This window comes from Perca flavescens, chromosome 24 (genome assembly GCF_004354835.1).
Source record: "Perca flavescens isolate YP-PL-M2 chromosome 24, PFLA_1.0, whole genome shotgun sequence".
Classification (NCBI taxonomy): domain Eukaryota; kingdom Metazoa; phylum Chordata; class Actinopteri; order Perciformes; family Percidae; genus Perca; species Perca flavescens.
This window is the reverse complement of record NC_041354.1, coordinates 18,169,970-18,194,012: the sequence shown is the minus strand read 5'-3', so window position 1 is coordinate 18,194,012 and position 24,043 is coordinate 18,169,970. Positions and strand designations below refer to the sequence as shown.

The following is a 24,043-nucleotide window of genomic DNA, read 5'->3' as shown; positions in this document are numbered from 1 at the left end:
AGCATTTACAGAGTTACAGGGGAGCTACATGTCAAAGCAACAAATCTCATCAGGGAATTAGTCGCAGGAAATTATTTCTCAGGTTTTAAAATGTAGAAGATAGCACTCTGTGCTGACGACAACACTTTTAACATTCGGGTGTTTGCATGCAATTCCATCAAAGGGATTTTGTAAAGGTACAGTAGGGAATTAGGGCTGGGTATCAAACCGTAATACTTCTGGAGGAGAGAACAAATTGTGTCAGCAGAATAAAGAACTGACTTAAATTGTAGGCCTGCAACTGATGATTTCATTGTCAATTAATCTGTCGATTATTTATTCATCCAGTATTGAAAAAGAATGCTGCAGGCAACAACAACGTAATTTAATCCTTTGGGGTCATTACGCAACTTCAGTTAGCGTCCACTAAAAGTGCCGCTGACAGACTCAGATTATTATTCTAAGTGTCTGACAACATTATGGAAAGGATCCCTACAGACATATAAAACTTTTTTCTTCACCTTTCACTTTGTTGTTGTGTCTAACCAAGTCTCACTCATGGAGAAGTCTTGTTTGGAAAGATGTCCAAGCGCTTGTTGGCCAGAGATGGAATTTGTGGACTTCCAGTATTAGTTCCAATAGCCCTCCTAAGAAAACTAGTTTTTATGTAATAACAAGCTTTCATTCTTTAGGTTTTGGTAATAAAAGTTGGTTTATGTATTAATGTAACGTAATCAGGGCTTTAAATTAACTTCTTTGATCACCAGCCAACACGGCTAGTAGATCTTTTAAGTTAGTAGCCAATCAGATTTTCCACTAGCCATGTTTGTTTGTTGTTTCCTAACTAATTTTACTTTACGGTTTGTCTTCTCCGTTTCAGCGTAGCTCGTAATCGGTACTGCACGCTTAGCATGTAGCCGATGGTCACGACATAGTGTTTATGGGAAATGTAGGATTAGTACTACGAGTAGTGTTGCCAGATAAAGATTACATTTCCAAGCCAAACACACACAAAACCGCCCAAATTTCTTGGTGGAAAACAGACTAAACTGGTAACCTGTCACATTGTTTCTGCAGCCAGCCGATTACAACAGACGCAGTGTTTTTTGCTTCTTTTATCACCAGCCAAACTGGCTAATAACTTTACAATGTTACCCACCAAAGTTAATTTTCACCCGCATTTGGCGGGTGCCATTTTAAAAGCCCTGAATGTAATCATACCCAGCCCTACAGGTAACACAATTTGTATAGCTACTGCATCTACATGCTATGATGATGTACACCCACATATTACAAACAAGTGCTGAGATGTACTCTCAGCTGGGAGTCAAAAGGAAGTTCCTCACAACTTTACTGCTGTTTCAGAGTAATGCGGTCAGTCCACCGGAAGATATTCAAATGGTTGCTAGTTGTTTGGGAGAATTCATCTGGATCATAAAGCTGGCGAGGCTACGTTTCTTCACTACTGATTCCTGTTCTGTGGATTCCTGATCATCCTGAGTTTGGGAGACTTGGTTCATGCATGCTGATTGGCTGTCTGGGCTCAGTGCCTCTCAATGATTGGCTGTTTATGGTGCTGCTTCCTCAGCCTGGTTCCTGAATGAGGGAAGACAAGGCATTTGTTAGTAAACTCAAAGATGGTTTGGAAACGAGACGCCCCAGCTCAGAGTAACTTCCTGTATCTGGCTCACGATTTTGAGCAATTCTTTCTCCAGGTAGTCACCAAAGTACATATTGGACCCATTTTTTTTCACAGGCCACGTATCTCCAGAACATTCGGACAATGAACTGGAATTTTTCAGACGGACACATCAGGAGAAAATTAACTTTGTTCCAGAGCTGTTTCTGTTTCGGGAACAAACAGATTTTTGATCGTTTTTTGATGGTTTTGTCGCTATTTTTGGCTTTTGTTTTAATTTTTTTATGCTTTTTTCAGCAAACTGCCTCTATTTCTGATGGCAACTACCAGCAGCGGGCGGAGTCTCCATGCTGCCTCCTGTTTATGTCCAGTATACCAGAATGTTGATGAGGTAAGAGGTTTGGGCGTGTTAGTTTAAACAGAGATTAGTTCTTCTTAACTTCTACTGAAGATAAAAACACTTGTGTGCACGGAGATCACTTTTGGCTCAAAACTTGATGCTTAAAAACCAAAACGTAGCAATATAAAAGTAGCCTTACTGTGCTTCACGGTGCTTTGGTGGCCAGGGGTCTGAAAGGTGCGGCTGGTTGCAGGACCTTCACCCTCTGCTGTGATGGCCTGGACCTCCAGCCGATACAGACCGGCCGGATGCAGGCCTGGCACCACCAGGACATTTCCATCCTGAAAGAGACGAGAAAGGACTCAGTGAGAGGAGGAGGCAGAAGACAAAGTTTAATATGCTCAGAGTGTCCAACCGGCCTTTAAGGGGGCTTTCACACCTGAAAGTCCGAACCAAGGTCCGGACCAACGTACACTGCAGTTATGCAAGCGCCCTTAAGATCTCTACGTGACAAAACTACATCCTGTTGTTATAACATACATAAGCTGCGTCTCCCGACAGTTGTAACTGATTGGTTGGTAGACGGGCTTCCCCGTCCTCTCATCTCCTCTCTCTGTGTCAGAGTGTTTCCAACTGACCGCTGCTCTCCCTGTGCTGCCGCGGCTCTTTTTGTTTTGTTGGGATGAACTTTACAGCTGCAGCATTTATTCAGAGACAAACTGAAACTTATGCTGTACATTTACTACCACTTAACAAGAAAACTGCTGATTTATTCTCAGCTCTGAAGTGAAAAAATTGTACTTGCCCTAAGTCAATTTTTACTGTCCCCTATACAAAAAATATTACACACTTATTTTTCATAGACTTAGACCTAGAAAATGATTAGGGAATCACGTACCTGCAAAGTAAATTATTACAAACTCCTATAAAACTCTTAAATTCCTAGAAGAAATATAGAGGGCATGACTTCAGTTTCCTGATTAGTAACTACAGCCCTGTCTTTAATTTATGCATAACTCAAAGTACCACTGGTTTATAGCCAAACTCAAGATTTATGACAGTTTATTCGAGCACTAACCGGGGGCAGGATCTGGGACTGGGAGATGAGGCTGTGCGGCCGCTTGTTGTTGTTATTGTGGTGGTTGGTGGAGATCACCTCCGCCCAGGTTACCTGGTAACCCGTCAGCTGCTGGTGCGGTGGGGCTGTGGACAAATCCCAGCTAAAAATGGCCGTCACGTTTCCGGCCCAGACTTGAAAGGACGCCGTCAGGTTGGCTGCCTTCACCAGTACTTTCTGAGGGGACACTGCTGGAGGAAGCACAGCCAGAGGTTACATGAAAATTCTGGCATTGGTTTTCTAGTCTCGCATTGTCCACACAACCTTGTGTATTGGAATCAAATCGATTCAGGAAATCAGTGGTGAAACCCAAAGCTGCTTTTTGTTCTTACAGTTACTGTGTAGTATTGTGTTTGTCGGACTCAAAATACCTTAAGGAGTTCACTAAACATACTTAAACTTGATTTGTAAAATGTTTCCTCAATTACTTTGAGTAGGATCAAAGTAAAAGTGTTGGTAGTATACAACAGTTAATTGCACATATTGTATGTTTTTAACATCAAAGTAATTATGAGTAATAAGTGGTGGCTGTGGGGGAGGAGGTCTCCGGGGAAAACAATGCATTTCAGTCATTTTGCTAGCAAGGAAAGGGATGGCAGTTTTATTAATTGGTGTTTCATTTACTCAAGCATAACATACATTTTTGTTTATCAAATTGTCAGAAATAACAGGAAAATGCATTGATTTCTATCTAATAGGTCCTTTACGGTATGCTGTACCGTAATAGTATTTTCAAGACCTGAGGTACCGGTTGCCTCACCTGTTTCTCCAGGACAGGTGATGGGTTTCGGACTCTTGGCCTGGATGGTGGCACAGGAAGGCGTGAAAAAGCTGGTGCTTTCTGACGGAAGATGACTCTTCTTGCCGACTGGCTGCAGAATGACTTTATACTTACAGGAAAAGAGCAAGCCCCGCAGGCTCACAAAACTCTCCTAAAATCAGACAGAGGCAGAAAATGATCATGAAGATCTGCTCTCTACGTGCGTTATTACTAGGTTTGGGTATTGAAACCCTGTGCCAATATGACACCGGTTCCTTAACAGCCGGTATATACCGGACCAGGGCTGGGTATCGTTAAAAAATGTTCGATACTGGTACAGATACCAATACCGTGACTTTGATATTGGTTCCTAAACGACTTCCTAAAAAACTTACAACATTATGGCACAAATCTTTTTATTCATTTTCCAGCTCCGACTACGTGAGACCGTAGAGTTTTTCCTGCGTTTCTCTGCGTTAACGTAACATTAGACAGCCAATCACAAACATTATTAGATATTGTTATAAAAATGCTGCGTGTTTATTGGCTCATTGACGCTGATGAGATTTAGTCCTTAGGTATTGAAATTAGGTATTGCATGACGAGGAATTTTTCAATACGCGGCACTTTGGAGACAATTCCGTCAGTGCCTAAAAAGTATTGAATTCGGGACCCAGCCTTTTACCGGACCGAATGACAACGCAGTTTATGGTGCCCTATTTATGTTCACAGTGACAATGTTTTATTTTTATAGGTTACCCATGTGCTGGTCTTCTCCATGGGTCTCGTCTGGTTGTGTCCACAATACTCTGGTCCCCACTGGATTCTGTAGAATTCAGCTGAGGAATCTATAAACACAACGAGCGCTTTTACAACAGTGTCCTAATGCTTCTCCCTGTCTTACCCAGAGTCAGAAAATAAGTTTGATATTCCATACGGAGAAAGGTCTTGGACATGTAGCTCTATTAAAAGAGCAACATCCTCTAATAAATCCACAGCACACATCTTGTAACCTCTACCTAAGACTAGAATTTTCTCAAAGCTAAAAACATCCCAGACCTATCACTGCAGTCAACAAACAGAGATGAAGTTGATATTGATTCCTCTCTTCTACAATAGAGTAAGATGGCAAAAAAAACATATTACCCCACAAATTGGACTGTTGCTTTAAACTCTAAGCACCCCCCTTTTTAGAAGCATGGGGGACAGGGGATGTTCAGGGGGAGACAACAAGTCAACAGTAAATGCTACATAGAAGTGGTGTACATCATCCAAAATGCTAGGAACCTGCAGATCGCTCCCAAAGTGCAAATATAAATAATTTATACACATCACTGTTCATCACATCCCCAACCGGCCCGTCAGATACCGCCTACCAAGAGCCTGGGTCTGTCCCAGGTTTCTTCCCAAGAGGGAGTTTTTCCTCACCACTGTCGCACTGCTTGCTCTTGAGAGAATTACTGTAATTGTTGGGGCTTTGTAAATTATAGAGTGTGGTCTGGACCTACTCTATCTGTAAAGTGTCTCGAGATAACTCGTGTTATGATTTGATACTATAGATAAAATTGATTTGAATTTAATTGAATGTACGGTTCTAGGTTTGTTGACAGCATTGATGTTAATTTGGGCGATTTGTTAATACAGTAAATACCCCGAAAAACCAGCAGAGCCCAGTGAGTAAAGAGTAAAGCTATGTCAGAGGAAGTGTTTGCCTCATTTTGCCACATGTCAGCAAGTGTTTGCCTCATTTATCTTGATGGCAGACGCTCACATTCTCTCATGTATAAACTGTACATACCCGAGCTGCTCTGCCAGTAAACATGAACACGGAGCTGTCCGTCCTGGTAGAATGGTGTCCCCACATCCAGACTGTCACCTGTAGGGTTTCTTAGAGTAGTACTGGTGCCTATAAAACAGACAAAATGTAATGGTTGAGGACTGGCCTGTTGGAGCAACACATAACTACTGCTACACTAAACTCAGCTATAGAGAGTGTTAAAGGGTGACTTCGGGTCTTTTCAACCCAGACCCTCTTTTCCCATGTTCTTGTGTCTAAGGGATTGATGGGAACAATAATCTTTGAAATTGGAGACAAGACAAAAGAAGCTACAATCTAACGTTAATGGGCAAATGTTCAGCATCAGTTAGCGTCCACTAAAAGTTCTGTTTTTGCCGTTGACAGGCTCAGATTATTATTTTAAGTGTCTGACAAGGTTATGAAAATGATCCTTTATGATGATGTAATATAAGACATACTGTGCTGTGTGGGGAAGTGGAGGACAGCTCGGGGTCCTTTGAGCTGAGTTTGTCCCCAATAGGACACAGCCTGGACCTCCACACTGTAGCTCCTGTTAGACCGCATGCTGTCCAGCTCCACCTGGCTCTGCACACAAGAAAAGAAAATGGCAGTCAAGCTGACTGTTTTCATAAAAACATATTGGGCCTCATTCACCAACCGTTCTTACAAAGAAATGTGTTCTTAAACCCTTCTTACGCACTTTTTACGAAGATTCTGGCACTCACTAATGTTTTCTTAACTTGGATTTGTTCTTAGCTAAGAACAAAATCTACGAACACTGAAAAGCACTCTTACGCACATTTGAGTGATGACAATTTGCTCCAAATGATTGCTTACTGCATTTTATTTAATTCTACAGTCGTTTACAATGATAGTATTGTACTGTAATGTATTTCTGATCATTTGTTGAAAAAAAAATCATATTATGCAAAAAAAACACTAACACTGCAATTTACATCAGCAATTAAACTGATTAAATCCTGTGTTATTTGGTGATTGATCGCTATTAATATGGCCAAAATACAGTGGTAGAATGTAACAAAGTACAAATTCGTCCTAACTGTACTTAAGTACATTTTTCACGTATCTGTACTTTACTTAAGTAGACTCAATAGTGCATAGCCTACTTTTGACTTTTACTTTGTTACATTTTGCAGCAATTATCTATACTTTCTACTCCACTACATTTCTACAATGTTCCGTTACATTTTCTGATCAGTTTCCCCCCCCGCCAAAACGTCTCCCAGACCGTCACACGTTTGTCTCACCAGTGAAGTTTGGTTGCCATAGATACTGTATATATGGGTTGCCATAGATACTGTATATATGGGGCACTGCCGATCCAAGCCTGCTCCGGTGCTCCAGAGCCCGGGCGCAGCACCGCTGACCCTCGGTAATACAGCCTCCGGTAAAAGTGAAAATGAAAATGTTTGTTTTTATTATTCCCGTTTTTAAATCAAAGTTGCTATATCTATTTCTCTCCACAGCGTTGTTTTCTCATCCGCCAGGCTGCATAAGACGCGTTCATATCTTATTCATTTTGCTGGACCTCTTCACATCTCCCCATGTCCGCTGCTTCACACACTTTATTTGCTTACTTGCATGGTTAAAGAAAATAAAATACATCCATGAATAAAACCAACCGCATTCCGATTCTAACAACACATTTCCGTTTTATGCTGGTTAGGATAGGAACTTCTTTTAAAAGCCAGGCCTTGTTTGTAGTAGTGGACATCTTCTACTTTTACTAAAGTAAATATGTTTCTGGTTATTTGTACTTTTATTTAAGTACTGAGATTCAGTAGGCTACTTCCTCCACCGCGGCGCCGACAATCTCCGAAAACCTGCCTCCCAGGAGGTGCACAGGAAGTGTCATGTCCTTATATGGGAATTTGCGGGGCGTTTTGTTAAGCTAATTAGGAACAACTGGCACGCGCTTTCAGTTAGGAAGACGTGGGATTCATCAATCCTAAGAACACAGGTGGGAACAAATCTGCTGTTTAAGAACACGTCATGAATCCGACGTAGATTTTTCTTAGGAACCTTCTTAAGAACATATTTAAGAGAAAACTTAGGAAGATATTGGTGAATAAGGACCATTGTTCTCAACTGCATTTTCAGTCTCCCAAAGGAGTAGTGATGGCCAGATGAAGCCTTGTGAAGAGTAATGGCTAAACAGTTCATATGTTTAGCTAAAGTAAAGTTGAAATAATAACGGTTGAAATAGTTAGCCAACGGTTGAAAAAGTAAGCTGACGGTTAGAAATAATTAGCTAACAGTTGAAATAGTTATAAGCTGTAAACTGTTTTTACAAAAACATATTGTCTGCACACAAGAAAAGAAAATGAGTTTTTTACTCTTTCCACCTCTGCATCAGGAGACTTTCAGTGTTCGTCCTCACCTCTCGGACTATCTTCCTCCTCTTGGTCAGGGATGAAGCATAGGGCTGTCCGACTGCAGTCCAGCTCCAGCTGACCTTGTAGTGGTGGACGGGAACATCCAGGTCAGCAGGCATGCTCCACCGGAGCCTGGCCGACACCGTCCTGCCACTGCCAAAGCTCATGTTGGCCACGCTGAGCTCAGTGGGAGCCGGAGGATTGGAGGGGTCTGCGGGTGAGGGGATGCTTTTAAACTTTAAACTGTATTCCTTAATAGGACACTTATTATTAGGAGCAGTGGACAGCTATACATACAGCGTCCGAGGAGCAACTTGGGGTTCAGTGTCTTGCTCAGGGACACGACGTGTGGCCAGAGGCCTGGGAGGCTTGTGTTTATGGCCACTAATTATTCTTGCCTTGGAACTAGATAAATAAGTCGTAGCCACGCGTTAATAAGGCGTGGGGACCAGATAATTGTATCTGAAAGGAGCCAGAACAACAGACTTTTGCTCCAGCCAAATCAATACATAATACCATAGACAATGCCACTTTTCATTCCCACGCCTTAATACACACGTGGCCACCACTTATTTATTTCGTTCCCAAACTGGTCTGAACTGGGCTTCAGGCTGTTATACTTAAAGTGACTCAACAACAAACAGAAACACAGGCTAGCTGTCTTACCTCTGCTGGAGTGGATGTGTTTGCTGGGCGTGGTGAAACCTCTGGTGCCGTGGGTGTTGACGGCTGCCACTCTGAACTGGTACCAGCGACCCGGCCGGATGTCAGAGAGCCTCGCTCCCTGCTCTGTGGTCTACGATGAATCAGAGTTGGGATAAAGCAAACATGAACCCACTGATGTTTGCATTCTTTTCCTGTTGGTCTTCTTACAATCTCAGAAGAGAATGTTGGTTTTCAAACTCAAGACAAACACAAACAGAAAATTAGCAATAAATTTGGCATTTACGCACTAAAAACCAAAGTGCACCTAGTTAAATTAAAACATTTTCAGCAGTGGGACGGAAAGGTGTTTTTGCTGCTAAGTCTCAACTGGTTTAAGGGATACTTTGGATGTTTTGAAGTGTGGTGGAACATCTATATCAGTTCAGGTGAATGCCATATTTAGACTATTGTAGCGTCAGTGTTGCTGTGTCTTCATCCCCATCTTGAACTCAACAGGTATTACAGTGATGTGCATGAGGCTGTCTCTGCATCTTTTATATTATATTTCATCTATTTTATTCTTCTGTAATTTGATGTGGTTGGCCAAAACCTAAAAACCACAATCAAACTAGAATTACCGCATTGCGGTATTTGCCTCCATGTCTGTCCAGACCTATATAACACCTGTAGTGAAGAATCACCAGCTTCAAGAACTCAGTGTCTGACCAAATGTCTTCCTTTCTGTTCCTGAGTTATGGCGTTGAATAACTCCTAGAAAAGCATTTTTGCAGAACATTATGATTTCACAGTGAAGTTGATCTTTGACCTTTTGGATATGAAATGTCATCACTTCATTATTTTATCCTATTAGACATTTGTGAGAAATTTTGTCAGAATAATCACAGAAGTGAAAAAATGCACTTCTGTGTGGTCACAGTGACGTCTGACCACCAAAATCAGTCAATATGTTCCTCCTTCAGTCCAAATGGACGTTTGAAGGTTTCCTGAGATATCATATTTGCAAGAATGGGTCGGCCCAGGGGCGGAGCTTCTGGAGCTCCAGCCCTGAATGTTTCCTCAAAAGAGCCAAATCTTTAACGTTTTTAAAATAACTTCAACTTTGTGTAATTTCCCCTGAGTCTCTCTGACTGGACCGGAAAATGAATTCAGCCACCCTACCTACGTTATGGAACTTAAAAACATCTGACAGATTCTGCCTCTCTTTAGGTGGCAGGAAGCAAAAGTTATTGAGTCATCCTCAACAACAGCCCTGAATGTTTACAATGTCTGGGACAGACAGACGTCCCAGAAACATTATGCCCACAGCTATCGCCAGCGCAGAGCCATAAAAATGTATTGTGGGACTATGGGATTTAAGAGAGGGTATTTAATGGTATAACAATGTTAATGATGACGTATGTAATCCACCCACGGACGACTGAGATCTTCCTCTGTTCATCAGTGTAGCATAATTACCTTTACCCTCAATCAAAATACTCATTTAAAGCAATAGTTTTCTAAGCCAAATGCCATTAAGCCTTTTAAAAGCCCAATTACAAGGCTGTCAGCAGCAGAGGTTTAGAAGTCTTCTGAACTAAGTTTTTAGGAGGCTTCTATGTGGGAGTCATAAATAAGGACAGACTCACCCATTAGTTTTAGTTTGTCCAGTTTGGAACTACAGTACCATGATTGCAGTTGTGAGTACTTGAATATGTCCCAAGATTTTAATCTTGAACACCAGGCCACACACATTGGGCAAGCTGTCCTCATCAATGGAAAGGCATTATTTGTATGTATTCCACATATTTATGACTGTATGCACCACATTGATGTTTGCTTTAAAATAGCAATCCAAAATATTGGAAGTACTTATTTTAACCCAAACCACAAACTTAACACTAATCTTAATCGTCACCTTTTGGTAGTGATGAACAAAAGACACCTCATGAGCTTCAGGAAGCTTTTTTTTTATTTTCTTAATTTTCTTTTTTTAAAGAAAAGGCTCAAGGAATGGCAATTCAGTGTGCTTTCAACCCTTTTTTTTGAACAGAGAGCGCCACCTAGTGTGCTCAGAAAATTAAGAAAAAGTGCCATCACTAGTAAAAAAAATTTGTTTATTAGTAGTAGTTAGTTTGGGGTGTGGTCTAGGTAAAAAATTCAGTCGCTATCCTTAGAAACAAAATGTGCTCTCCAGCTTCACCCTCTCGTCCAAATATGGTCACTTCTGGCTCCAAAAAACCAAGATGTAACGACCAAAATGTAGTAATGTCCAAAGGAAGCATTGTCTTTATTTTCTGAGCCCACTAGATGGCACTCTGTTCCACAAAAGGTTGAAAGCACGCTGAATTTCCTTGAGCCTTTTTCTGTAAACCAAGAGTGGCATCTAGTGGGCTCAGAAAAAAAAGAAATGGTTCAAGCTTCATTTGGCGATTACTTCCTTTAGGTGCCTAAACGTATCTGTCAATTAACGGTGACCCATGAAATCTACTTTAAAATAGTTTATTTGTGTTCTTTTCCATCATAAATCACTGTCATCTGGATGATAACCAAAAAAGGTTCTGGGGCGTTTAGTGTTTGTATTTGTTACAACAAAGATATAAATCAAAAAATGGTATCGGAGCATCTCTGTTACAAACCCCTAAACTAACCTGTGCAACCACCTGCCAGTTAGTGGCAGTGTCTTCGCTGGGCTGGATGCCAAAGTTCCACCTCCTCTGCAGGATGTAGACCACCGGCTCAGCCGAGATGTTGAAGCGGGAAGACCAACGCACCGTCAGCTGACCAGACGAGAGTTCTTCAAAGCCCAGCTCCTTCCTCGGCTTCAGAGGAACACCTGGAATACAAACATCCTGAACTTTATGTTACAGCAAACGTATCGAGGAGTCAGAAGTCGTTCGTGGCTCGGTTGAGAACAGGAATCCTTCTCCTTGCCCTTAAAGTTGGTAGATTTAAAAGCATCCAAGAAGATAAAAGGTTGTGCCAACTATGTGAATCAGGAGAAGTTGAGAATGAGTCCCATTTTATTTCCCACCATGTAAGGTTTAGTTGCAGCACCGAGCCGTTTTGGGCAGTACCTAAGCCAAATGTGACTAAAAAACTTTTCTCAGATGTAATAATTGTAGTCGGAATTCTTTAGCAAGTTTTTTCTTTAAGCTTTTTTAATGGTATTTATTTATTATATATAGATATGGTGATAATAATGGTCCAAAGTGATGTGAAAAAGAGACGCAAAACTACCACAAAGAGACACAACACGACTACAAAGAGACACAAAATGTCTGGGGAAATTGCATTTGACAAAAAAAGACAAGATTTATGTTGCTATTCTGGTATCTGGTCCGTTGCTATAAATAATGGTGTCTTGGAAGTCTGTTTGGGCTGGCCATACTTTTTCTGTGCATGACACAATAAAAAAATATTTATTCATCCATTCATTCATTCCACCAAAAGTCAAACAGAATAAAATTGAGGGGATATTTTGTGAGCGTACAAGAATAATTTATCTTGTTACTACATATATCATAGACTGTAAAAATAGTGGTTTGTGGACTGGACGTTTTGAAGCCTTGACTTTGGCAATACGGCCATCGCCATCTTGGTTTTCGGAAGCAGATGTGACTTTTTCTGACAAGAGGGTGGAGCTGGGTAGGATGTGTTGGGTATGGTTTCAATGGCGCTTTAAGCACGTTCTAAATGTATAGTTGACCAATTAGATTGCCTGGTCGGATCTGACCTGACATTTGTCAAACTCTTGTGATTAGGGTTTCTACATCCCTCCCCACCATCTATTGTTATTCTCAGCACATAGTGTCTGTGTCCTAGCAGAGAGGACATTGAGTTGTCAGCCGGGTCAGTCGGCGTCCCCCGGGGCTGTAGCGACTCACAGCTTCACTCAGTGTCACGGCGTGAGACGGCAAAATGAGTTCCACACATTTCTCTCCTATCGTGTGTGTTGGCATCAGTGTGGCCTGAACACACTGCTGCAAGCTCACAGGATCGTTTTTTACCCTACCCCTCTTTTGACAATGAAGCCTAAGTAGGGCAAGCTCCACCTGACTCAGAGCAGCACAGCGGCACAGACTTTGTTAGCGAGAGATTTTCCACCTGGAATTACCTCATTTATCTGAGTACAGGCCCAAGGGAGGCTGGGATGACATTTGTTTTAGGTTGACAAGACGTTTATGACAGTTTAAGTGTGCCACAGTAAAAAATGCTTAAAAATAATAAGAATAATAACAGCACTTTTCTGACAAATTTAGCTCTATAATAGAAAACATCTTTAAATTAAACAGGAAGATTTGAAATGTATTGATTTATTGGTGCTGTGCAATTTTTGGTGCTCATCTTGGCATTAAATTAGTGATCTAATATCCAAATGAAGCTTCATGAAGCTTCGTGAATCATTTTCTTAATTTTCTGAGCCCACTAGATGACGCTCTCTGTTCAACAAAGGGTTGAAAGCACGCTGAATTACCATTCTTTGAGCCTTTTTATTTACCAAGAGCGCCTTCTAGTGGCCTCAGAAAATGAAGAAAATGGTTCATGAAGCTTTATTTGGACATCACTACATAAACTGGACAAACTCTGTGTCTGACAACATTATGGATTCCTACAGATATAGACATTTTTGGTAAGAGTAAGATCCTTTTTGTTTAAAACTATAGTGCGTAGTTTGAGGAATTCTAATGACATCGAAAATGTCGGCACATCCACATGATACAAGCACGCCCCCCCATTCCTCCACACAGTTGCTAGTAACCAAGGAGACATGGAGGATTAAAAGAACATGATGGACTCTCCTCATTATCTTCACTCGAGTTTCTGCATGTGAAAGTCGCCAGACGACACAATTTTCTGAACATAGTCATACTGACAAATCCTGAGTTGTGTGGAGCTGATAGTTTTAATTAGCTTTGTAGCAACTCATTAATACATTTATTAATATCAAAAAGTTACACACCACAGCTTTCACATGAAACAGCCCCAAAATCACCATCACCCCACCCACTAGACTCTATGTAAATAATCAGGACTTTTATCATCGTAAAACACACTTCATTAACAACAAACCAGCCAATTTTAAATAGTTTAGCCAGCGTTGTTTTTTTTGCGGCGTCGCTATGACGACCAGCCATGCTCGCCTCACGCACAAGGCGGTATTAAATCTGCAATGGAAAATGGAGGACAGGGCATCGAGTCGAGTTGAGCCAAGCAGTTACTAGCAGTGGGTAGCGCCAATAGTTTACAGATTTACATGTGAAAATGTGTTGGCTCTATACAAGCTAAAAGTAGTGATTATTTAACTGCGATGTCAGTTTCTGAGCTGTTTCATGTTAAACTAAAAGGATCTTACTCTTTAACTAAAAGGTCTATCTCTGTAGGGATCCATCCCATAATGTTGTCAGACACTTAGACCAATAACCTGAGTCTGTCAGCAGCAACAACAGAACTTTTAGTGGACTCTAACTGATGCTGAACATTAGTCCTGTAGGGTTACATTACAGCCTGGTTCACAGCTGCCGGTTACTGCGTTCTAGCTCAATACTGGACCAATTTCAAAGATTTTTGTTCACACAGTGTTACTTAGACACCAATGCATTGGGAAAATAGGATCCAGGTTGAAAAACGAAAACAAAATGACCCGTTTAAATGCACTTACTCCTAAGTAGATCAATGACGTGCTAAATTGCAGTTCTTCTGGCTCTACTTACCTTTGTAAAGGTCTTTGGGAGACTGGCAGGTATGGCCGCAGCCATTGGAGCAGCATTTCTTCTGAGCGGGGCATTCTCGGTCATTATCACAACTCTCTACGCAGGCCGCTGCAAAACCGCTGGCTCTTTCCGGAGGCGGACAGCTGCCTTGCTTCACTGCCAACACTGACTGAAGGAACTCACAGCTGGTCACACACTCCCAGTGCTTCTTGGGAAACACCCGCTAGATGGGTTGAAAGGAGGCCGGGCGGTTAGCATCATAGGACAGGTAATGTATTTACATTTTTAATAGAGATACTGATACAGTATCAGAAAAGCCTCAGATACTGCCTAAAATGCTGGTATTCATATCAGAAAGTACTAGAGTTCATGCACCTATCAGATAACACCTAATTCAGACCAGAAGAAACTCTACTTTAAAGTAATTTATTTATGTTCTTTTCTCACTGTCAAACTGGATAATAAAAGAAAGTTCTGCGGCATTTATTGTTTGTGTTTGTTCATGTTTCACAAAGAGTTTAATCTGAGCTAGAACCAAGATAGAAATCATATCACATCCACTCTATTATTACTAGTACACAACTGTTAAAACATGATCAAATATATGACACACTGGTATCGGATCGGTACTCGGTATCAGCCGATAGGAAAGTTCAGGCATCGGTATCTGGAAGCAAAAAATGCTATGGAACCATCTCTACTTTAACTGTTTACATGGTGATGTGGACTGATTTTGCTCTCAGGGCGTCCACTATTACGCATTCATCAAATGAATTATTTGAATGTTTTGACAAAGCCAAGCCTTTCTTTAATCCTATATCTCTTTGCTTAGATGCCTGTAATTGATTGTAGTATATTTATTATATAAAAATAACAGAAATATAAGTATAAGAATGTTATACATTCAAATCTAATAATCACACAAAGACTGTTAGGGATACACAACATCATTAAAGATTTATCAAGATAAGAAAACTAAATGATTTGGATGGTTTGAACATTTAGAATCATTCTAGGTTTTAAAGCAAGGACAATACAACAACCCTAGATTACTACATTTAAATCAGATTTAATTGACCAGTTCAATTTACCTGATCTTTGCTAAAACTCTAGCCACTTTCACTCTGGATCCAAAACACTAAACTATTGACAGTATATAAATGAAAGGGTGATTGTTGATACAGATTGTCTAACCATATTCCCTGTGATTGATTGTTTGTTCTGATTCAGCTCTACCCCGGGAAAACACGCGCATGTTTTACAGACTTTCTGATTTCAAGTTAAATCAATAGTTCCTGATCCCATAATACTAGTGCACAGAAAGAATACAGCGTTGCAGTGTACCTCACACAGCTCTCTGCAATCACTTTTCCTCTTCATCTCCCAGGAATCTTTGCAGGGCTCCAGGCACTGTGGACGAGAACACAGCAAGAGTGAACAATGATATAATAGAATAATTAAATTCTCTCTAGATTAAGAGTAAAATGTGTCACTGGCAGACAGCTTCTCTTACCACAGAATTGAGTCAGTGTTGGATAATTTCCTTCAAAGACCTCTATTACAGGTAACAATAACTCCTCTAGTATGCTGACACAAATCATTCAGACTGTGAGTTATATTATTAAAGCCTGAGGTAAGGGGTTTGCCTTTGCCAGTCAGATTGGTGCATCTGAACAGGGAGCGGTGGATTTTCAAATCTCACTCCAGGCTGTAGGTGGAGCCAGAGGAGCCTGCTTTTGTTTTTTATTACCTGCTTCATGTAGTTCTACTGGAACAGTTTCAGCAGATATGACAGAACGTTAGTTTTATAAGTCTTACCTACTGCACCTTTAACCAATAACACATCCTGGGTGTTAACTAGGGCTGGGTATCCTTTCTACTTCATTCAATACCCATCATGTAAACGCTAGTCTCGCGTTGCCAGATCTTTCTCCTCAAGGAAGGTCTACTAGCTAGTCCACACAGCACTCCTGGAGGGGAGAAAGACGTGAAGAAAAAGCTGAAGTTTTCTGGCTTTCTTAAGCTGTTTCTGGAGTGTGTCACCAAGTAAAAGCATCAACCTCTACACCATAAAGCTGCATCCTGCACCAGTTAGCAGAGGCTGCCCAGGGGAGCTAGTGTACATTTATTGTAATTTCATGCTGTAGTGAGAAACAGCGGGGAGGAGAGCAACACAAGAACGCTGCTAGAGAATACTGTAAACTCTGAACAAACTTGTGTTGATTGATGTCTGATGTATGTCCCAGGAGTTTGGATACTTTTATATATTGTCTACAAAGGGGGGAAAAGTTGCTGCCAAATGGACCACACTGTACACAGCTCTTCCTGCTTTGCGATGAAGACTCTGTGAAGCATGTCTGATAGCCCTGTGCCAGCCCTGCCATCTCCCATCTCCCATCTCCCCTCTCCACTCTCCACTCTCCACTGGACAACTTGTCCACTAATCCAGACTGACGTCCCCACTCTCGTGCCCGGCGTCACTCAGTTTTCCGCCCCATTTCAAACTCAAATCAAGCATTGAATTCCACTATGTCGGAAATAAAGCTGACTGCGGGGAACTTTGTGATGTAAAAGCACCTAAGGCGACATTTACACTGCTACATTCTGATTTAAAAAGGAATATCTTCTGCTACGTTCCCCCCTCTCATTCCCCCTGTTCTGGTGTTTCCCCCTCTCATTCCCCCTGCTCTGGTGTTTCCTCCTCTCATTCCCCCTGCTCTGGTGTTTCTTCCTCTCATTCCCCCTGCTCTGGTGTTTCCCCCTCTCATTCCCCCTGCTCTGGTGTTTCCTCCTCTCATTCTCCCTGCTCTGGTGTTTCCCCCTCTCATTCTCCCTGCTCTGGTGTTTCCGAGCCCCTAAACCGGAGACATTTGGAAACACTTCTGACCCGTTTTGGTTCTGAATCTGCGGGGTTGTGTTTCAAACAGAGACCTTTGGCAACGCCGACACTGACGCCAACGTTTCTCCTCCTGATTGGGTCTTATTGGTCACAATGTCCCGTTCTCTGAGACTAAAGCTACTAACGTTACCATGGCAACTACCAGCAGCGGGCTGAGTCTCCACACTGCCTCCTATCCACTATACCAGAATGTTGATGAGGTATGAGGTTTGGGTGTGTTAGTTTAAACAGAGATTAGTTCTTGTACTGGAGATAAAAACACAGAGATCACTTTTGGCTCAAAACTTAACACTTAAAAACCAAAACTTAGCGGTGTCAGTCCCAAGTGGTAGCCAAGACAACAGATATTTTTGTCTCGGCTGCAGAATTTAGAACCAAATTGGATCCTAGCTGTTCTTTGAGGTCACAGAACGTGACTTGTGTTTATTTGGCTGCGCTGTAAAGCTGTGTGTATGTGTGTCTCACAGCACTCCTCCGTGACCAACCAGAGATAATGGAGCCAACAACTTCTCTGCTGACCGTGTAAAAATGCTGCTCTTTCGGTGCTCGACACGGTTTGATTCACTGCCCAGACAAACTCCTCTGAGAGGAAACAGAACAGGCCTCATGTTTGTCCCAGGCTTCCTTTTTCCAACAACTCATGCTTGTCTTTGAAAGCGTTCCAGACTTTTAACTTCCACAGACAAAGACCTGGGCTTTTCCCAAGGAACAAACGGCGAGCAAATTTGTTTCACAAGTACTTTTTATACATTTGAAAATGGGAGTATAGTGCGAGGAGGGCTAAAAGAAATGGATGTCTGGCTCTCAGTCAAAACATCACAACAAGGCTGTAGGCAGTTTTGAGGTCCAGCGATGGCTGCCAAGAGCGACTGATAGACGTCGTTGTGAACTAGATGCTGTACAGTAGTGCCATCTTGAGCTCTTTTAACCAGACTGTGTGGGAGTGTGTCGCTAATCAACTCGGGCACTTTGCAAAATGGCTGTCTGCCTGGAGGAGATAGTGACAGAAGGATTAACAAGCACTCATTACCACCAGGGTCCGCAAGGACGACATGAGGGCCAAAATGATCTCGAGCCAAAAGGGATGGGCTGTCTCGCATCAACAAGCTTCAACAAGCCCAGAAGTCAGGAACCTTTACTATGAAAAGAGCCATTTTTTGCCCCAAAATCTTAAAGGAAATCTGTCTGGAGCCGCGAAACATATTTCAGTAGCATAATGAACATAACAGCATATTAAGTCTAAATCAGCAGTTAATAATATGATGGTTTGTAACCATTTTTATGGCCCTGTTGTACGTATGCTGTGATGCAGATTTTAGTTAAACTAAAATGTTACGGTAGCTTAAATGAAGAATGTATCAGGACTGGGATTGCCACATTATGGAGAGTTTCAGGTCTGAAATAAAGCATCAGAAATACTTATTGATAGTGACAGCAAAGTGTCCAGAAAAAAAGTTATACTTTTCTTTCCATGTATGGTTTATTGTTCATTAAATCTACTTATGTATGAATGAGCCAAGCGACATCTTCCGGGTCTAAAAAGTGAAGCCAACGCTGATGCTCCTTAAAGGGTAACTACCGTTTTTTTCCCATGTTCCCATGTTTTTGTGTCTAAGTGACTGATGGGAACAACAATCTTTGAAATTGGTCCAGTATTTAGGAAGAACGCTGTGACCGTCAGCCATGAACCGGGCTGTGATGTAACCCTACAGGACTAATATTCAGCATCAGTCTACATCCACTAAAGTTCTGTTTTTGCTGCTGACAGACTCAGATTATTATTCTAAGTGTCTGACAACATTATGGACAGGATCCCTACAGAGATAGACCTTTTTGTTAAAGAGTAAGATCCTATCATGGAATAATTTAACAATTTTCTCCCTGTGATCATGCATTAAAAGGTCTGGATATCTCACTTTAGAAGCTTTTAATAATGCAGCTGCATGGGGAGATGTCTCATGCGCTAACATGTCAGAACAATTACCCATCACTTGGATCGCACGGGTACCAAAGTCAGAGGCTGCTCAGGCGTGTTAATATCTCCAGTGCTCAATGAGGAGGCAATATTCCTCGTGGGGGATGTTGAATATCTGAAAACAATGGGGATAGAGGCTTGGTTATGCTTGGGAGCGGCACCGTGTGTGGGCCTCCGTAGGTAGTGTGTGCACTACGAGCATGCACGGAGACGTTTATGCACAATGCATTGTTCGTTGCAGTATTCTCCGAAACATCAGAAGGCGTACAAACAAAATAATCTGTGGATGAGCAAGAGCAGACGTTAAGCAAAGGCTTTTTTCTCACACCAACACACTTTTTCTGCACCAACACATTCTCACTCCCACCACGTCGGAAAGCAATTGACGGTAAAGGTCTCATTCAGCATTTAGACGCTCTGGGCCGGGACTCTTGGCGTCAATTTTTGACACTCTGGGTCAGGACGTACGTCTAACTGACATGAGGCATGAGAACGGGACAGTTAGGTCATGGAAAAGATGGTGGGTGGGGATAGGGTTAGGGTTGCATGATATATGTACAAGCTTTAAAAGGTTTTGGAAAACCCTGGCTACCTACCTTTGCACATTGGTTATGACTACGACACCAGCCCAGGGATCCATTAAAGCCATTCTGAAGAGGAGAGGAAAAAAGGGAGACAAAGAGAGATGCACAGGTGAATTTCATTGAAGAAGAATAATTGTAATGCCCTAATTACAGTGATGTCATAGTAGAAACAGGCAGGGTGAGATTTGTGTGATTTGAGTTTTTTGTTAAGGTTATTTTTTGGCCATTTTTAGGCCTTTATTGACAGGACAGCTGAAGACATGAAAGGGGAGAGAGAGGGGGGAATGACATGCAGCAAAGGGCTGCAGGTCGGAGTCAAACCCTGGTCCGCTGCATCAAGGAGTAAACCTCTGTATATGGGCGCCCACTCTACCAACTGAGCTATCTGGGCGCCCATAGCTGAGCTTTTTTGATCATGCACAACAAAACAAAATCCCCCTTCTGAAACCCTGGATATAGTGATACACGGCCAGCCATACCAAAACACGTATGCACTTCAATATCCAATGGAAAATGAAATAGCACATCGTGGTGTCAACATAAAACACACCGCTTTCAAGCTGGAGAGTGGAGTTCGCAAAATACTTTCATCCAGGAAACGCTCGTTCGTTCCTCAGGAGTGTTTTAACCCAAACCTCCATCTTTTTCCTAAACTTAACGAGTCATTTTGGTGCCTAAACTTAACTGCCGTCGCCCATGACGCTCACTTTTTCTGGCTAAACTCCACTACCATCCACGGCCCCTGAAAACACGTCATCTGGCAGCCTGTAGCCGACTCACAGTCACCTATTGGCAGCTAAACAACTGCCGCTGATAGCCGGCGTCCCGGAGCTCTGTAGCGGCTAAATACAGCCAGCAACTGCTGATCGGATGTGTTCTAGTTACAGCGCTACACTTAGTTTAAAATACTCCTATTTTAGGTGTATAATATATGGTCTATTGGTTAAGTAGATGATCACTCTGAGGGGGGGAATACATTTTGTCACCATCAGGGATAAAAAATAACTCAGCTACGCTTTGTTCACCATGGCCTGTGCTATATGTTGCTTGTTGTGAAAATTTAAATAAAAAAGTTGGGAAAAAAAAAAAAAAACTCAGCAGAGGCAAAGATATGTAGACCAGAAAGAGGGAAATACCACGCATCCCCCCTGGCAAATTGGTCCCTGGAGACAGGCAATATAATTAGTTTGTCAAGAGAACACGGAGCTCCAGAGTTCACATAACTGTTTTGTTTTTCTGTATGAAGACAAATTTCTTACCGAAGCAAATAAGAGACATAAGTATAAAAAATAAAAAAATGTTAACAGCCACTGAAAACTCAGTCAGTGGCTGTTAAAAGTCAAATACTAATCTCTCTTATTTGCTTCTGTAGTTTCTCCTCCCCGGTTTGTGGGGCTTGATGTCCTTCACGGCTCCATGCTGGGAGCCTGAGGCCGTTTGCTGAAAAATAATGAGGGCAGATCCAGGATCACTGGTCAGGTCACAGGAGATGCTAGTACAGTTGATTTATATTTTCAGTGTGACGCCAGAGGCACACTGGTGCAGTGATGGAAGAAGTATTCAGATCTTTTACTGCAGTAAAAGTAACAATCACACACTGTACTCTGTTACAGTAAAAGTCCTGCAGTGAAAATGTTACTTCAGTAAAAGTCTGTAAGTATCATCAGGAAAATGTAGTTAAAGTATTACACCATTGGAGGAAGTGTAAAGGATCCAATTATCCGTTATATTGTCGGCTAGTTTATTTTAGAATCAAACATCAGATTTTATAAACTACATGTGTTTTGTGTGCAGGAATCTTAATGTGTAAAGTAACTAGTAGCTAAAGCTGGAACAGATGAATGTAGTGGAGTAACTAAAGTAACTAGTAGCTAAAGCTGGAACAGATGAATGTAGTGGAGTAACTAAAGTAACTAGTAAGTAAAGCTGGAACAGATGAATGTAGTGGAGTAACTGAAGTAACTAGTAAGTAAAGCTGTAACAGATGAATGTAGTGGAGTAAAACGTATGATATTTCTCTCTGAAATGTAGCGGAGTAAGAAGTAGAAAGTGGCATGAAAAGAAAAGACTCAAGTAAAGTACAAATACCTCAACATTTGGACTGGAGTACAGTGCTGGAGTAAATGTACTTAGTTACATTACTGTGCACTGGTGTCTAATCTGCACTCCTGTTTTCTGAAGATGACAGATGGAGACTTACTGTTTTTTAAGTTCAATAAAAAAAATCTTTTCCAGAAGTTAAGGAGTAATCCTGTTACATAATCGTGATTTTCAATATTGACCAAAATAACAGTGATTATGATTGTTTCCATAATCTAGCAGCTCTAGTTTGGGTTAGAATAATAACATTTGTGGCTTTAGTTAAGAACCTACGTAACAAAAAAAAAGTCAACTGACACTTTGGGAGTCTTCGCTGCATTCTAATATTAAGCTCTGCTCTTCTTCAGCTCCTCTCCAAAAAATAAAGATGGTAATGTTTTAAAGGGTCAACAGTTATTGCATCATAGACTATGGATGTCACCAGCTTCATTTCTCTTTTCCCAAACAGACCAAAACCCCTGCTAGACTGGCAATGGATTCCACATAAAAAAAAAAAAAATAAGTAGAGATATATATATATATATATATATATATATATACATACTTATGGGAGGAAAACTGAGAATTTAATGGTGAGTGGACTGATTTGTTTGCTTCAAACGCCTACGCTGCTAGCCAGCCTTTATGTTTGGTCTGCGGCGAGAAATTGGCAAACAAAAAAACAGTATTTGGAAGATATTTCCAGAACAAGCACACTGCATTTTCTGAAAAGAACCCAGATGGGGATGAAAGAAAGAGAGCGATTTCTGAACTGCTGTGAAGAAGAACATTTAAGAACTGGATAAAGTCCCCAAAAAATGGAAGGCTAAAATAAGTTTGGTGGCTCAGATAGACAGATTCGGGTTTTTTTCGGATTTGTTGATAGTAAAGGTTGCTGACCCGTTTATACTATATACTGACGCTTTATACTAGGGCTGCACAATATATAGTTTTTTATTGTCATTGCAATATCAACTGCTGCAATAAACACATTGCGAAAGGCTATATATCGGGAAAAACACTCAGAGGTATTTTGTGTTAGTTGAAAAAAAATATCAGCAGAAAACTGCACTTATGTAATGTTCTTTTTTAGAGCTGCCTTTATATTCAATTCAATGTTCAATATGGAAATAATTTCCTTTCATTTGTTTTAAATTCAACTAGAAATGTATTTTAGCAGAACACTGAAAGCAGCAGAACTGAGGACACTTTAATATCTGTTTATTAATCACAAGTTATATTGTTATCGCGATATTCAACGTAATCGCATATTGCATATTTTCCTCACATCATGCAACCCTAGTTTATACCCAACTACTCACCGGCAGTGGGGTTATGGTTATGACTTAACTTACCAGACACATTTCTTTTTGTTATTTTTAAGTGTGTAAAGGTTGCTGACCCCCATACCCTAACCCTAACCCTTACCCTAAACCAAACTACTCACCAGCAGCGGGGTGGAGAGCGCCACCACGCTGTGCAATCTGAGGCACCGCGCCGAGCACGTCGCCCTGGCAACACTCTCCGACTCCTCATCTTCGGCATCATTGTGCTGCTTCCTGGCGCACACACCGGAGCCCAGGAGGAAAATAATCCACAGAGAAAGGCTGGGAACTGCAGCGCTGCCTGTGGTGCCCATCATCTTTTTTCTTCTTCTTTTTCTCAGGGTTGGGAAACAAGAGGATGCAGTGGGGAGCAATCTGATGGAAGTCCAGTTTAAACTAGAGTTTATATAGCCGAAGGAGGAGCTAGGGAATATAGGCGGACACAATTAGGGTCAGGATGTTCAGAGGCTTTCATCCCAGGCAGCAGAGTCACAAAGAATCAGAATCACCACAATAAGTTACTCTCGTGGAATTTGCCTCGGTGAATGTTGCATGCATACAAAAACAAACATATATTAAACATAAATATGAAATAAACAATAAATACAGTAACAGATATATACACGTACACAACATATACATACTCATACTGGCATACTCAGTGTAATTTGATAGTATTTGTCTGTTCACTTTGTTATTCTGTGTGGTCTTTTAGCCCCTTTTAAGGGGGGCTCAAGCCCCAATAGATGTCATTTTTTTAAATTTCTTAACACTTTAGCAAGGCACTATGTATCCG

At 41.4% G+C, this 24,043-nt stretch overlaps 1 protein-coding gene across 1 annotated transcript; it reads right to left on the bottom strand.

Moving 5' to 3' along the window:
* Nucleotides 1–494: 494 nt before the first annotated feature.
* anos1a (anosmin 1a) lies at nucleotides 495–23,564 on the bottom strand. The gene is made up of 14 exons (XM_028571444.1): nucleotides 23,370–23,564; nucleotides 19,856–19,909; nucleotides 15,730–15,795; nucleotides 14,386–14,608; nucleotides 11,323–11,507; nucleotides 8,696–8,825; nucleotides 8,037–8,240; nucleotides 6,092–6,226; nucleotides 5,634–5,741; nucleotides 4,595–4,683; nucleotides 3,836–4,007; nucleotides 3,037–3,263; nucleotides 2,158–2,299; nucleotides 495–1,575 (listed from the first exon to the last, which is right to left on the bottom strand). Exons 1-14 carry the CDS (start codon nucleotides 23,562–23,564, stop codon nucleotides 1,523–1,525), a joined length of 1,983 nt encoding a protein of 660 aa, XP_028427245.1. The 3' UTR covers nucleotides 495–1,522.
* Between the last annotated feature and the right edge of the window lie 479 nt (nucleotides 23,565–24,043).

What these genes read in the sequence shown, in the direction of transcription:
- anos1a (XM_028571444.1), bottom strand. Translation starts at nt 23,564, where the DNA reads ATGATGGGCACCACAGGCAGCGCTGCAGTTCCCAGCCTTTCTCTGTGG. An exon ending in CCACTTCCCCACACAGCACA is followed by an intron (nt 5,742 to 6,091) that starts GTATGTCTTATA and finishes TCTGTTTTATAG; the next exon opens with GCACCAGTACTACTCTAAGA. An exon ending in AGTCCCAGATCCTGCCCCCG is followed by an intron (nt 2,300 to 3,036) that starts GTTAGTGCTCGA and finishes CGTCTCTTTCAG; the next exon opens with GATGGAAATGTCCTGGTGGT.